Source organism: Cataglyphis hispanica, chromosome 26 (genome assembly GCF_021464435.1).
Source record: "Cataglyphis hispanica isolate Lineage 1 chromosome 26, ULB_Chis1_1.0, whole genome shotgun sequence".
Lineage (NCBI taxonomy): Eukaryota > Metazoa > Arthropoda > Insecta > Hymenoptera > Formicidae > Cataglyphis > Cataglyphis hispanica.
The window spans coordinates 59452-76793 of NC_065979.1; the positions used below are offsets into that span (position 1 = coordinate 59452).

Here is a 17342-nt window from a genome sequence, read left to right on the forward strand (position 1 = left end):
GAAATGTAGCAGCGTGGCAAACTGCTGTTTAAATCAAAAGAATTTTTTTTCCGGATTGAGAATAGTTTGTTCTTTCTCTATATTCATATATCTTTTAATACCTTCTGCTCATCAGTTGCACAAAAGTATGTCTCTGCATAGAAATCATGAGAATAAATAACTTTCACACAAAAGTGGCTCTGCATGTAAATCTCTATTTAAATATAAATCTACGATTCTTTATAGAGTAAAATATATAATATTATTTTTAATATAAATACAATTTCTGATAAAAAAAAAAAAATAAATTTTTATAATTTTTTGTACACAAATTTGTAATTTTAAAAACATTTTGCATTTCTTTATCTAAACAATGATCAATAATATTATTGAAAATTATATTTTTATATTAAAATCAGTCAGCTTTATATTATTATAAAATTATATTTTCATTTGATATATATTACATTCCTTTTGAGTATTATAATTATGAATATTTAAAATAAAGATTTTGTTGAAATAAATGTCAAAAGTTACCATCAACTTTTTACTATATTTTTCGATATATTTATCATTCTTCCAATACTTGCAATTTACATTAATATTACTATTGTATTAAACATATTTTGAAGTGCATTTATACCGACAATTAGGAAGAAGATAGCGATTTGCTTACGCTTTAAGTAATGCCGTTCAAGTTCATTGTTGTAACTATTAATATCGTCTCAAGAAACTCGGATCAATTCGGCGCAATTAGCACATCTGCGAGATAGATTATTGCGTCATTATATAAACGAGACACACGTTCTGTCATCATCCCGAATGTATTGATTACGAATTTCTAGTTCCGGAATTTCGCAATCACGTTGATTCAGCACTTATCAAACCCCATATGCTATGCTATCTTTACGTTTTCGCGCTTTTCACAATTTTTCGTACCGTGAACGCAGTGAACGAATTTAACGAAGGCGTAAAGTCGATGTGTGATATGCATGAGATGCACATGCGGGTTGCAAAATGTAATCGTTTCTTCATTTTTACCGATATTTAATCTTTCGGTAACAACAGCAATTTTATCGTGCTAGAATATTATAAACGCGCGCTACGCGCGCGCCATTTATTTTATGTGTATGTATATATAATTACTTACGTATTAAATTCTTCTAGTTTTTTTTATTTAAATTTTTCTACTTTTTCAAAATAAATTAAATAAAAATTACACACTCACTTAACATTTAAACTCAAATTTATTAAAGATTAAAATCGGTGTCGTTCAGTTATGACAAGCTTTTATCGATATAAAGTAATGTTCAGTGCATCGTCAAGATAACCAATCAGCATCGCGAAAAAAAGGTAATTGCCAGTATCGATTTAATATACCTTTTTAAAAGTAGATATCTTAATGAGAGCTGCACAGCACATTATTATTAGAATATTATACACGCGTGTATATGTGCGTGTTATATAAAATATTATAAAATTTAGTTTTTATAAATAATAATAGATAAAAATAATAAAAATATCGCGATATCTTTTGCAATATTGGTTTGAGCATAAAAATGTTAAAAGTTTCTTTTAGATCGTGGTGTACTACCCAGATCATTAAACGCGATCGCGACAAGGATCGAAAAATAATTTGATACAATAAATAATTAATTATCTTTTACACACTTTAAATTTTGAATAATACGTAATTATATCATAATGGATAAATTTCGAAGCGCGTATTTTGCATGACGTTTTAATCAAGAATCAAAATGATTAGAATCAAAATTATAAATTATTGTTTTATCGTGATCTTTCTCTCTCTTTCTCTTTTTCTCTCTTTATAAACAATAATTATTTCTTTAAAAATACTCGATTTTTAATTATATTTTATCCGATATTTTATCATTATTCGATTTTTTGACTAATTTAAATATGATTCGGCTTGAGAACGCGTAATAAAATAGTCAAATCGCAAGTTCGAATAATGATTAATATAATAATAAGCTCCATGATATATTAATCGTTTATTAAATAATTAATCTATAATTTAAAATATTTGTATTATTTAATATTCAACACCGTATATACGGTGTTATAGCACGCAACATATTTTCGGCCGCGAAAACAATAACATTGTATTCGGCCTTGGCGATGTAAACATTAGCGCGCTATTGTTAACGTCTTACGATTTATAGCCTTGTTATCAGTCATACAGCAACGCTCGAGCAATAAAGTTGTCGACTCGCAGTACGATTCACGTGTGAAATTCGATTCACGGGATTCGATCGTGCCGAAGTTTGAAAGTGCGGGAGTGTCGTTCAAAGTATCGCGCGTACAAGTGCGGAAGTATCTTTTAATAAAAGTGCGGGAGTGCCATTAAAATATCGCGCGTGTGAATCAATCTAAGAGGAGGAGGAAGAGTCCTTAGGAGAGGCTCTTGCACCGGCGGAGCAACCCAAGAGTGAGTATTATTATTTTTATATTAATTATTATAAATCCCGCACACGCATTAATTCGATTCAATCATTGTTTGAATAGTTTAAACAAGAGAGACTCATGCTATAAAAGTTTTTATTTAAAATAGTTTTCTTTTTTAGAATTTATAAAATTATATTTATATACCTTTTTATTATTATACGTATCAGATATATAAAATTCGATGCGTACAATAATAATTTCTTGAAATATTAATTATTTTAAGCGTTGTTATAATTTGGATTTTATATTTGTGTGTTGCAGACAACGTAGCCTCAAGACCAAATCTCCGCTGTTGCGCATCGGTGCCGGTGAGTGACAAATTTTTATTTAATTTTAAAGTAACGGATTCATAGAGATTGTAGATGTAGATTATAGATTATAGATTGTAGTAAATCCGTTACTTTTAAGTGGATGAGCTTAAACAGATTAAGTTGAATAACTTTTAATAAGCTTTTTAATATGCATTGCATCTATTGCAAAAATAAATTAAAGCCTAAATTAAAGAAGAAAAATTATAGTAAACATTTTTTTCCAATTTGTAGATTTTATCTGATTTATTAAATACAGAATGATAGTAATTTTATCAATTATATGTGTCATGATAATTCGCATTCTTTTAACGCGCGGCGATTTTATCCTCATTTTTTACGGATTTATATCCGATGCGCTCATCCATATTATATGTAGAATTTGTTTGTAGACTTTGTTCTTAAACTTTGTTTTAACTGATATAAGAGACCAAATGATCAATCAATTAAATTAATTATAATATGATAACAAATGCCATAAATATTTTGTAAATTAATCTTATTTTATTATAAATCATATATTATTATATCTTATTACATAAATTAATATTATATATTATTATATATCCATTATTATATTGTTAAATAAATTATATATATTAATATATAAATTTTAATCAAATTTATATATTTATCATAATTTAGCATACTTTTTTAATCAAAATTTTGATTGATAATTTGGCTTTGTCTTAGTTAAAATTATATTAAAATGAACATTTAACAAATGATCGTAATATCGTACGAGCGTGAAATATTTACGCTCATCTGTTCATATTTTCTTATGAGCAAGAAAAATTTTGCGCCTATTCACCGGCGACAATAAATAACCGGCGATAAAAGAAATGTGTATCCTTTTCCGATCTCTGATTAGAGATCAATTCAGGAAGTGGCCAGGAGCAACGAAAGGTAGGTCCAACTGGCCTGAAGAATGCATATAAGCTACGCAAAAGAAACGGCTAATACTGACCAAAATGCGCACATATATGAGAGACACATAGGGTATGATTAAGATACGCGGTTAGGGCACGCGAATAGGGCGCGCGATTAGGGAACGCGGTTAGGGCACGCAGTTAGGACACTCGGTTAGGTACATAATCAGGGATAAATTTTAAATCTCGAATTTTTGCTGATTTTCAGCAAAATTAAATTGTCAGGACTATAGGGACTGTTAGGACATTAAGGAGAAAACTCGAAATAAAATTTGAAATAAAATTACAATATATAATAATAATATCCAACTTAAATTTATTTAAAAAAAATTCTTTTTAAATAAATATAACAATAACATTACAAAATTAAAAAAATAAACATTACAATAACATTATAAAACATTATAATATGTTGCATTATAATATATATTTTATCTTAAAAATATAGTGCAACTTATAATATAAACATGTATAAGCCTAAATGTGTGTTAATGCTTTCACGCTTGTTTCCAATATTCCGTATCGTAATTCCGCGAAATTGAACACTAGATACATTACCGAGCAACGATGCAACAATTGCGCTTCGTCGTGAGATACCGCGATTGTGCGGCACGTGCGGATGTCGCGGAATGTATGTACATACATTTGCACACGTCAAACATAAGACAGATATTTCACAAGGCGTCTACATATTCAGTCCGACCGCGACAACTCCCTGTTGTTTAAAAGCCGGCAATAATTGTGACGCGCTGGCAGCCTCGAACTAATTATCGCGCTTGTTCGATACCGCAGCCGCGAGCCGCGACACGGATAGTCACTGGCCGCATACTTGATTTTATATTTAATTGCTAATACGCACAAAGTGTGTCATTAGGTCAGTTGGTGTCTCGATGCGTTATTGTTCCAATCGGGAATCGGGTTGTTTGGAATTGGTGCTATATTTACATAACTGGTGTAATCTCCTCCGTTATGCGCGTTTATAAATTAATCTATATTGGATTATTCAATGTTGCTTTTGCGATAATACAAGTCAAATGTGATTGACACCATTTTATTTTGAATACATTAACAATATAGGTTTCTCTCGCTTTTCCTCTCTGCTTTTGTTGATTTTCTCTATAGAATTTAATATTGAAAGATTGATGAACTGATCAAATTTCACATCATTTTATTTAAAATTGCGTTTTATGCTCTTACATAAAAACTCGAACGATATAGCGTTATATAAAATAATTTTATTTACCATACGCTTTTCTTATGCTTTATAAAAGAAATGGAAATTTATTTCTCTTTAGTCAGATCGAGTGCCAGGAATTTTATTGTCAAACAAAAATTACATAAAAACATATTCTCTAACCATAAGTAATATGCATGAAACGATATATGGGAAGATTCATTATGCTTGAAATGGGCATCATGCCATGCACCATCCGCACGTTTATTAATAGTGAATTTTGCCGAAAATAAAATACCACCGCATACCTATTGCATTTAGTGAAGGAAAACTTCGTGAGACAGATTTTGCATATCTCATATTGTACATAAATACATTTAGAGAAGCTTGAATCAACTGTCGAAATATATATATGTATATATATGTTTATATATGCAGGTGTTTTTATGTTGCTATCCGTATCGCATCCTAACAAATGCGGAATGATAATAACAGAGTAAAAAATGCATATTTTGTATATTTTTGCAGAAGGGCATACGACAGAGGGAAAACGCAAAAAAATTAGACATTTTATATAAAATATTACTCAATTCGTAAAAATTTGACAAAAATTTGGTTTGGATTAAAGATTAAAAATCAAGAATAAAATATTTAATTTAATTTATCTTTGCAAAAAAGAATATTTTATTAATTTAATATAATTTTTGAACAAAATTGAGGAATATGCGTAAATTATGAAGAAAAGTAACAGAAGACACATTATTAGATTTTTTCTTTTTGGTTTGCCTGTGCATTCTATTTCGTGCCCTATTTCCGATGTATCCGTAGAATTAAAACGATATTAGCTGTTCAAAGATGACATAAAGCTTTCGATACACAAAATATCACAATCATATCATATATAATGATATCATAATCATTAAGCTAACAATATTTTTAATAAAAATAGAAATAGAAATATAAAAAATATATCTATATGTTTTGTTTGTTCCTTGTTTTAAATTTGATGCGTATTTCAGTAATATTTGCAAAAATTCTACAAATTACCACGCGCACACACACACACATTCGTTTACTATTGTTTTATGTATAAAATTGCATTTATATTAATTAATAATAATTTAGATTAAACTTCTACATACGGCAAACTGAAAAATGTTCTATAAATTATCTCGATGGAAAAGAATGGAGAAGTTTACAATTAAATTAAAATAATTTGTCATAAAATAATAAGTACAAATGTGCATAGCAAAGTTAAATATGTCAATCATCTATCGAGTTCATCTTTCGGGATAGGATAATGAATAATACATATATTCATTGCACTATAGAATTTTAAGCGCCCGTATGTATATCTTTTTATGGCGATGTCATACTGTTTCTACATCTCCTTTGGGAGAGAATATGAGAGATAAAAATGGCTATGCGTGGTATGTGGCTGCCCTATTTTTTTTTTTCAGCGAATCCCTAGTGATACGAGTTCTCTATTGCAACGCGTTCTCCATTCTACAGGTTATGCTGCGGACTCTCGTTGCTGAAAGCCTTTGCTATGCAATTACGTACACGCTCCTTCAAGGACGTATCCTACGTTTGACTGCGTATTCTATGATGTTTTGTTCATTATTTTTTGATTAAAGAAAGATCACTTGTCATGCTATGTTTAAAATTTTAATACAAAATGTTTCTATAATTAAGGTTAAAAAATTATGTAACAAGATTTATAGATAAATGTAATTTTCCTTTATATTTCTTTTTTTTTCGCTTTGATTCATTAGATTTTATTTTAGTGATATTTCTCTCTATAACGTTCTTATAAAACAAAAATTTTATTACTAAAATAACTTTTTAATTGTAATTGTTCTTTTTCTTTTAGATTTTTTATTCTCTAATTTATAAATATTAAATTACTGATTATTTTTCAAATGTGATCGTAATTTTTTAATTTCTATCTTTTAATTGTGTTTATTTTTTTAAGTGATAAGTACATTCGAGGAACATTTTTGAAAGAAGAAAGAGATGAGTAAGTTATCGGACATTGGTCGATTATAATCGATTGAGGAAAGTCTCGAACGCAGGAGATCAGAATTGACACGAAGTGGTTAGGGCTACTGGTATCGACAGGCCTCGACTATCCACTATCCAGTGCCTATCACGGTTTCAAATCGAGTCCGGTGCTACATTCGCAAAATCTCCTTGCGAACGCAGATTGGCATGCTGTGAGAGTGTCATCAGTCGATGACACTGTCACTTACACAAATAACTCTTGCTCGATGCTGTTAATAGAAAATGTATGAATTTTATATGCATAAAACGGGATAACATAAATTTTTAATATTTGAACAAAATATTATTGTAGTAAGAGAGGGAAAGAGAGAGAGAGAGAGAAATATTTTTATAATTATTCAGAATAGAACAAAACTGATCGTTGAATATATTTTATTACAAAAGTTTTTCAATATTTAAAATTTTTATAGTTACAATTATGTTCTTTGTCAAGCGTGTCAAGATTACTTAAAGTTGTTGCTCTTTTTTACTTTTAGCTTTTACTTTTACTTTTAAGTTTTACTTCTCTTATATCACGAGTTTAAAATGTATTATTTCAATTACAAATGTGTTCTAAATGATCATTTGCAGTTTTTACAACAAATATTATAATTGTTTGTAGTATTTCTATATTTGATAAACATGAAATTATTATATAAATAAGCATCATCTTATTTTTTATTTAAATTATATAAGCCGGCAATAAAGAATATATTTTTTAATAATATAAATAAACTTTTTTATTCAAGACTAAAATTAATATTTTTACTGCTTCTAGAAAATTATGATTTGTTAATAATTAAAAATAATTGTCATTAAATAATCTATTTGTTTTCATCAAACATAAATCCTATAGAAATTTTTTATAGAATTTATTTTATAGAAATATATATTTATTTTTCACATATATATTGATTTTTCAAATATATATTGATTTTGGAATTTTAATTAAAAAAAAGCAATATTTTATTAAAGAAAATATAATATAATAAATTAAATTTCTTGAAAATATTTAGACTAGAAATTCAAATGCTAATTCACAAAGTTTAGTTCACCGTTGTTTATTATTTCAAACTTATGATCTATTTGTGCTACTCTTTTCTCTTGGTATATATATTTCATAATTGTAAAGTCAATTTTCTTTCTTATCGTAACGAATAGATGATTAGTACTTTAATCATTTTTAACAAAAAGTGGAGCATGATAAACTTTCTACTAATGAAGCTTCGGAAAAGCAAATAAAAATAATAAAAAATTTTTCACAATTGAAAAGCAAAAAGTAATTTGTTAACAAAAATGTGACATTTTTCTTCCGGTACATATGCCATTTAACAGCTGACTTTAACAGCTCTGACATATGTCAATATAACAGCTGAGAGATGCTGGAAGACAAGCTTTGCGAGAGCAGAATGTGAGCTAAGCGGTCTTTGTTTCTTTGAGAATTGCTATTATGAAACTTGAAAAACGATACAACGCAGTGATGTGATTATGAAACACGAAAGCAGGGAGAGAGAGAGAGAGAGAGAGAGAGAGAATACGATAAACCGAATTTTGCATATTGCGAGACAACATTGATAAAGCATTCGTAGTTAGGAATACGCTTTAAATACGTGAAATTTATGCTTTCGTCTCGTTCATTTCTCGTAAAAAAAATCTCGTAACTCGTTAACAAAAAAAAAAAGAAAAAATAGAAAAAACAAGCAAAAATAGTCGGATTAAAGAGCATCGCGAGAAAATTAAATGCGACGTATTTAAACAAGTTCTTTTTGCTGTTTCTCTTTGCACATTTCTTGCAGTTTATACGACGCTCAATTATAATACTGATGTATTATGAATATGTACATATATTCACAAAACAAATAGATATTTATTAAAATGCGAGGAGAAACATTCGCGGGCAAACTTAAACGCTATCTCGCATGTGAAACCGAGCGGTCGCGCATAAAGTCATGCGAGAAACGCTTTTGTCGGGAAATATTTTGCGAGGTATCTGTAACAAACTACCGTTTCTCATAACGCCGCAACGCGATATACTGCACTATAAATATACATTATAAGTGCTATAAATAAATTTGCGTGAAGTTTTATTTTGTTTTGTAAGCAATGTCTCCGCCGGTCTTTGCACTATTTCTCTTAAGACTTAACGTTTCGAGACATCACAGTTATAGTTTATAATCAAAATTATTTAGAGATTATTGTGGTTATACATAAAATGTAAGCTTTACTGTACTTAAAACAAACTTACTTGCGCGCATATATGCATGTGTGTAACAAAATTATGTGTTACCAAACTTCACGTTGAATTTAAAGAGTTAATATCTCAAAATGCAAGTAAAGTTTATAAATTCAATAAACGGTTTTGATCCGATCGTTCGATTATAAACAATACAAACTCATTGATACATTATACTGTATACGTCATTGATATAAATGAAAGCTCTATTCTATGATTTCTGATATCAGTTTGTGCATCTTCAAGTTTTGCGATCTTCTGAATTAAATTAATTTCTAAAGAATATACTTCTAAAGTAGAGACTTTCAATTTCTACGTAATTCTCAACAATACAATTGTTTTAATAAGCTTTTTCTTTTATGTATTGCATTAAAATGAGTAATTTTTTTAAATAACAGAAAGCTTTTGTCTACATAAAAATGATGTATTAAACTCCTTATTTTTCGACATTACAGCATTACATTGAATATATACAATATATTTTATTTGATAAATTTATCTTTCAAATTTTATTTGTGAAACAAGAAGTTATGTGTTCTATATAATCACAATGCAATAGTATATTATTAATAAAAGTACTTTTTTATATTACATATTGTTAATTAAAAATTTGTAAATGTTTGCAATTTCTTTATATGAATTGTATGTATTATACATATAATACATTTTTCTCTTTTTTTAATAATATTTAAATAATAACGAGCTATTTTTCTTAAACATGTCATATGTAAACTCAAACTTAATATAGCAATGTTGTTTATCTATAATATATTGTTGTCACTTTTCACTTTTGTGCTTTTATTAGTGAAAATTTCTTTAAAAGTGCGTTACATATTCACACATATTAAAATATTAAATTAAATTTAAATTTAAGTTTACATGTACCTCTTCAATATTTAATATATTATTTACACAATTGTATGCCATTTATATATAATGACATCATAATTCGATGTAAATCTAACAGAATATAATTAATTATAACTTTAATACTATTAATCAAAATTCTAATTAAATAAAATTATAAACATTTCCGAAGATCTTCAAAAAAACTATTATATGTGTTATAATTTTAACAATAATAATTATTTAATAATTAAAATTTACCATAGTCCTGATTCAACAATATGCAATTAAAATCCTTAGAGAAAAAAAGAGAGAGAAAAAAGGAGATATATATAATTATATAGAATAAAAAAAAGTTATCATCACACTATTTACGATTCAATGCCGATATTTTAAAATACTTTGTAATAGAAATTATCATTACCTTCTTCCTCCATATTTGCAGGCGAGATTTTCTTAGACTTGGCCTCGATCCAAATTGGCTTCCTCCTACGAGTCGAGTATCATTGGCGGGTGCGAGAAGTTGCTTCTTTTATGCACTTCACTTTCTTCGCGACATGCTTATCCGTTACGACATGTGTTTCCGCAAACTCTGGATCTCCGTCAAATTTATCACATCCAAAAGCGCAACTCGATTTCGCGCTAATTCGTTTTTGCGCACATCGGATCCGTAATAGATCGCCGGCAAAAATCAATACAAGCGTGTAAATATTTACTCGGCCAGGGATCCAATTAAATTTTAAATTTACGAACTTTCATCAACGTCAGGTGTGTAGATCAAAGACATCAAAGACATAGTAAACAATCGTTTGCGATTTTATTTTAGTTCTATATAATCTGCTTCTTGTTTATTAATTTAATTGTTAGAAAAATTAGAGAAGAGAGCGTGGAAAAAAAGAAATCACAACCATATAGCTCGCATCGATGATTAAAATTTTCTCGCGAATCGCAAGGTTGAACTTTACGATAAATCGATCAATCGATCGCAAATTAACTCTTCGACACGAGATAAATCAAATGTTTTTTTTTAATTTAATTATAAAGTTCATTTATTTACGTGTTTTATTTTCAAAAGCAATAGTTTTCTTCGAGGATCTCTCTACTTGATTGATCTCGAACAGACTCTCTCCGTCCAACCGTTTTCACAGCCGCGAAGCTTGCAACTGGTGGCTGAATTGCCATTGCCACGCCAAGATTGTCGTGGAGCTTGCTATAATCCCTTCGTATTAACTCCACCGTAAGCTCGCTGTCTCGGTAACTCTTTAATCCAAATCGTCGCGAGAGCACGTTTTATTATCATCGTCCGGCAGATAAGTTTTTTAATATATTAAAATTTTAGTAAGATACGATTGTACCGTATATCGTATATTAAATCGTATACTAAATCATATATTATATATTATAATAAAAAAAATTCTATATATATATATATATATATATATATATATATATATATATAATGTTATAGAATTTTTTATTAACCGCAATTTCATATAAAAAAATCTCATGTACATCAATAGGAAATATATAAACACGAAATGCAATTATTTATAAATAAAAGAAAAAATAAAATTAATTTACCGCAACTTTTACAAATTGTTCGCTTTATCCTCTTTTTTTATTTTCTCTACATTTTAAATAAAGTACTGATAATTGTAGCCATATTATGGATGCATTCAAAAATCCTACTTAGGATTAAAATAGCGTTTAATTGATTAATCAGAACAACAAAATCTTTGCTTTTTTATCTTGATTAGTCAATTAAATGCTATATCTATCTCATGGGTAGAAGAAACTTTTAAAATTTTATTAATTATGCATTGATATATACTATAAACTACAATAATGAATTGAACGAATCACGCGTATATTCTCGTGATAAGAAAAATGAAGAATATACGTGTATACGTATATTCTTTTGTCTTATCTTCACAACGTACACTTATCTGCAACTGATATATTTATCTTACTTGGATAATTATAATCAAATTATAAATCGATGCAGAGGTTACAAGAGAAAAAAATGCCTTTTTCATAAAACATTCTAATGATACATAACTAAAAAACGATTTCATCATTAAAATTGATAAATATTTCCACTTATAACAATACATAAACTATGATAGAGCGTTTTTTTTTTAGTTTACCAAATTATTACATTGTTTTTATTCGTAATATACATATATGTAATATAAATAATTAAAAGCAAATATTCACTCAGCTGTTTTTCGTTGATGAAAATATATTTTATAAATATACAGTAATAATATACAATGTACAAAAATATACAATAACACAGATATTATTGATAATTTCATTTCATATCAAAGTTACACGATTTTGAATTACGCAAGAAAAATTTATGCAGCAATCATTATAACATATACTTGACGTATATTATATCAATTCCATCAAATTATAATATTAATTATAAAATAATATATCTTATTATTGGTAACCATACAAGTTATACTTGATATGCGCGCAATTAAAAAAAAATAAATATATATATATACATACATGGTGTCCGGAAATTTTTGACACATCTGAAGTGTGAAAGTAGATTAAGTGTCAAACTGAAAAGAAAAATCTTGTAGCATTTTTTTCTATAACACTTATTAAAGAAATTATTAAGTAAAGTCTGACCAATCAGCACCGATCTTAATCGAACGCATGTCAATGAACCGCGAACCTAATAGTGGTATGTCACCGTATCGGCATAGCGCTTTCGCACGTTACGCGCGGCTCACTGACGTGCATCTGGCTAAAGATCGGCGATGATTGACTAGACTCAATAATAATTCCTTTGTTAACCGTTATAGAAAAAAATGGTACAAAATTTTTCTTTTCAGTTTGACTTAATTTACTTTCACACTTCAGGTGTATCAAAAATTTCCGGACACCATGTATATATATATATATATATATATATATATATATATATATATACATATATATACATATATATATATATATATATATATTTAATTATCGTTATCATATTTTATAAGATTATTATAAGATATGTAGAAAAAAAACATCGCTTATATCGCTTATAAATTTATTTAATCTTTAAAAAATACTGCTATATATTTACACCTATAATGTACAAGGAAAAAATATTGAATATATTTAGATAACACATTTTCTAAATAAACAAAAAATTACAAGAAAACAAATTATATTTGTGGCAGCGTGTATAAAGAACCATTTTGGTTGTCAAAATATGATCCATAAAATTAGATTTATTCATCTCCGCGTATTGCTCTGTACTTAGCCAATTCATTTGGAAAAACTCGATTCAATTCCACTAGCATATTTGCCTTGAATTTTCTATAAGCATCAATCTTTCCTTTCACTTGTTCATTCTTTGTCAGAGCTTTCTCTATACAGTCTTTGGTATACAACTGAGGATTTCTTCCTTGGTCAATGTAACTAAAATAAGCATTTTTATATAATAGTAAAATTTAGCTTAATATACATATGTATATATGTATATGTATGTATGTATGTATGTATGTATGTATGTATGTATATATATATATATATATGTGTGTGTGTGTGTATATATATATATAAAGTCTGATCAAAAAGTATTTGATCTTATTTTTATTGCATCAACTAGCTGCAACACAGGACGGCATGTAACCTTGGACTTAGAGTGGCATGCAACCTACTGCATATGCAAGATTTCTTGCTAGATCATATAGACTTTCAATCGCTGCTAAACAACCATGATAATTGTAGTTGTATTTTATGTTCACCACATATCATGTTTTTCAGCTAAAATGACCTAACATGTTCAGCAAAGAATCAAGGTATCAATTCTGTAATTCAAGTGAGTGAAAGTTAAAATGAGCAAATTTACTAAGTTTAGACAAATAAAATTATAAATTTTCTAGTAAATTCGCTCATTTTTGTAATTTTAAATTTGAATTACAAAATCGATATCTTGCAATAAATTTTGTCATTCAATTTTGTATCTTTTCAATTGTCTTTGATTGCATTTCACCGATTTTTTGACAAAATTTAATACAGATTCTTTGCTGAACATTTTTGATTATTTTAGTTAAAAACATGAAGTGCAACAGACACCGACTACAAGACATGCAACCATCATAGCTGTATAGCAGCAATTGAAGAATTGCGCAATCTGCCAAAAAATTGTGCATATGCAGTAGAGTCCAAGATTGCACTAATCTTGTTACCAGGCTGCAGTTGATTGACGTTAAAAAAAATAAGGTTAAATATTTTTTGATTAAATCTCGTGTATATATTAATTTTAACACTGATATTGTCAAACTTACTCAAATACTTCCAATGGCACATGGACATCTTGCACTTGAGATTTTAGCTTATCAATCTCTTGTAAGCCATTAACTAAACCTTGTCTACAAGAAAAAAAAATTTATGAATGAGATGAGTGATACATTTGATTAATATCATATTACTTAGAAAATGTTAATATGTTAGGTAAAATTTAATATCACATAAATATAAATACAATATATAATATAATATTCAGCGCTAAGTATGGATTATAATATATAGTAATTAAAAAAATGGATATCACTACTGTTACATACTGCGCGAGATTAACATGAAAACAGTCACATGCAAATATACAAAGGTATACACATTATATAAATACTCACATTTTTTGATTCAGTACATTTTGTCCTTGAGGTTGAAAATCACTTACTATAATACGTATTTGTCGCACATTCTCGATAAAAAGTTCTAGTTGAGCTTCCAAGTTCTCCAAAGCGGACGCCATTTTCGTTCGCTTATTTAGGTTGCGTTCCACGCAGAGAGCGCATAGATCGCTTGAAAATCTATAATATATGTTACGTGAACTATAGATTTTCAGGCGATCTATGCGCTCAATGCATGAAACGGAACGCATCCTTAAGCCGATTGCACACACTTTCCGTAAAGGCCATTGCACGTTAAAAAATTTTAGTCGTAATCATAAAGCCGTAAGAAAATTGACCAATCACAATCAAACATTCTAACATAATAAGAATATTTGAACAGTGATTGGTTGATTTACTCACGGCTTTACGACTAAAATTTTTTAACGTGCAATGGCCTAAGGATTCGACCAATCGTGTTGCCATAGACAACCGAATTAAGCAATACGATTGGTCGATCCGTACATTATGGTTATGATTACGGTTATGGAAAGTGTGTGCGATCGGCTTTAACGGCGTGATCGTAGTTGCGTTCCGTTTCACGCATAGATCGCTTGGAAAATCTATAATATATGTTAAGTGAACTATAGATTTTCAGGCGATCTATGCGCTCAATACATGAAATAGAACGTGTCAGCAGAGCTGCCAGATTTTACCGTTAGTCGCGTGGTTCTCAGATTTTCTCTGGCAATATCAACGAGTGAATCTGTATCTCGCATATCTATTAATTTTTAGTGATTTTTAGTGAAATTGTGAAAAATGTTTATTTTCTAGCTTTATCATTTCTTTTTGTAAATCTTAAAAATGAACATGATTACTGAATCTGAAAAAAAACGTTTGCAATCGTTGAAGGAAAGGAAACAGGCGTTTAAGGTGAAAGGCCAGTTTATTCAGCAAGCATTAAGAAATGTAGTAAGTAGATCATCTATTCATTGTAATTCTCTATTATGTCACTTTAAGAACTCTGATATGTTTTACTCTTAATTATATATATATGTATATATATATATATATATATATATATATATATTTTTTTTTTTTGCAGGATAATACTACAAAATGTAAAAAAATTATATTTGATAATGATATTGATGAATGGGAAAGTCCCAAACTAAAAAAAAAGAAAAGAGATTTATTTGATAATGATAGTGATAATGAGAGAGATAATGAAGAAGAATCTCTATGGAAAAAAGATAAATTTAATATCAAGGAAAATAAACATAAACAAGTTAGTGCTTGAACTCTTGCAACATATATATTATTTCTCTTAAATATGTTATTATACATATATTATTTTTCTTAAATTAAAGATACTAGTACAGTTTGCATTTATTACAGATTATTCTTGGCAATGATGCACGATTTACTTTAGATGATCGTTTTGCGAAAGATGATCATGAGACTGAAAAAACTGAACTTGTTGAAGATATCAATGAATGTGATTTGCAGAAGGAGAAGGAACGACAATTAGATATTTTAGAGAATATTTTAGGAGAACCTCTTACAGTAAAAGATCAAGAACTAAAAACAACTAAGTAAGGATTTTTCGATTAGCAAAATCAAATTGTTTATAATTATCTAATTAGATAATAATAACATGTTTATAGAAAGAAATTGATGATACGATATGATCCAACTGAAAATGGACATTGTGAGTATGAAATGAAATCAATGCAGTCAAAAATTAAAGAAAAAACTAATAAGAAGAAACGTGACCAATTTGTATCAGAACTAGAACCTACACCTTTAGAACCAGAAGTATCAAAAGATATATATTATGCTGTATCAGACACTTTGACAGAAAGTTTGAAACAGAAAGGAGAATTCAGTTTATTAAAAGCATACAGGAAAGAAGAAAATGATGCAGGTTATTGAACGGTTAAGAAGAAAAGGATGCACTTATTCAAAAAAACAATATAAATACATTTTTTAGCCTATACACACACACACACACACACACACACACACACATATATATATATATATATATATATATATATATATATATATATATCTTACTATTTTACACCGTTTCATAGTTTCTTATCTCAATATATACATTTTCAGGAAATGCTGGGGATTATAGTGCATCTATTGTGGAAAATAACAAAGTTAAATCATTTAAACTTAATTTTAATGCAACTAATGCATTTAAATATGATTCATCTGATGATGATGTACATGCAGCACTAGGTACAGATAAGCAGATGATTGACAATATTGAAGAAAATACTCGTACAAATATCTTGTTAGAGTATAAAGATACTCTATTTTTTGATAATGAAGATATACGATTTAATGGTATGCATATGAAAAATCACAATTAAATTATCATTTATGCTATAGATGATGTAAAAATGCATTTTCAGAGGCTGTAAAATTCTTCAAAACAGAAGCTATCTCAAATAATGAATTTAAGAATTTGAGACGCGAGTTGAAAATGATTGTACGTACAAAAATTCGTACAAATGAAAGGAAACATCAGCCTTGGAATAAAAAAAGAAAAATTAAAAGATTTCATAAATAAAAATTTTTCATTCTTTGTTGGTATTGACATTAAAGCATGTAGAAATAAACTCTAGATCGATAATTATAAAGTGTGTTGATGATATATTTAAAACAAATTTATATATATAGTGATTATTTTATAAAGAATGAATATTTTATAAT

At 28.2% G+C, this 17342-nt stretch overlaps 3 protein-coding genes across 4 annotated transcripts in view; 1 reads left to right on the forward strand and 2 right to left on the reverse strand.

The window, feature by feature from the left end:
• LOC126858570 (adenylate cyclase type 2) overlaps positions 1-11150 on the reverse strand; it is a 36312-nt gene extending 25162 nt beyond the window's left edge. For both annotated transcript variants that reach the window (XM_050609009.1, XM_050609008.1), the window contains exon 1: positions 10403-11150. In XM_050609009.1, coding sequence (XP_050464966.1) covers positions 10403-10415 — 13 coding nt within the window. In that variant the 5' untranslated portion in view covers positions 10416-11150. The remainder of the gene's footprint in view (positions 1-10402) is intronic.
• Positions 11151-13022: 1872 nt separating this feature from the next.
• LOC126858613 (mediator of RNA polymerase II transcription subunit 10) lies at positions 13023-14792 on the reverse strand. Its single transcript, XM_050609095.1, has 3 exons — positions 14634-14792; positions 14286-14369; positions 13023-13413 (listed from the first exon to the last, which is right to left on the reverse strand). Exons 1-3 carry the CDS (start codon positions 14753-14755, stop codon positions 13224-13226), a joined length of 396 nt encoding a protein of 131 aa, XP_050465052.1. The 5' UTR covers positions 14756-14792; the 3' UTR covers positions 13023-13223.
• A 449-nt stretch (positions 14793-15241) lies between these two features.
• LOC126858593 (probable RNA-binding protein CG14230) lies at positions 15242-17269 on the forward strand. The gene is made up of 7 exons (XM_050609058.1): positions 15242-15329; positions 15447-15584; positions 15718-15900; positions 16011-16207; positions 16280-16539; positions 16740-16973; positions 17042-17269. The coding sequence occupies exons 2-7, from the start codon at positions 15477-15479 to the stop codon at positions 17197-17199; spliced, it is 1140 nt and encodes a 379-aa protein (XP_050465015.1). The 5' UTR covers positions 15242-15329; positions 15447-15476; the 3' UTR covers positions 17200-17269.
• The last annotated feature ends 73 nt before the right edge of the window (positions 17270-17342 follow it).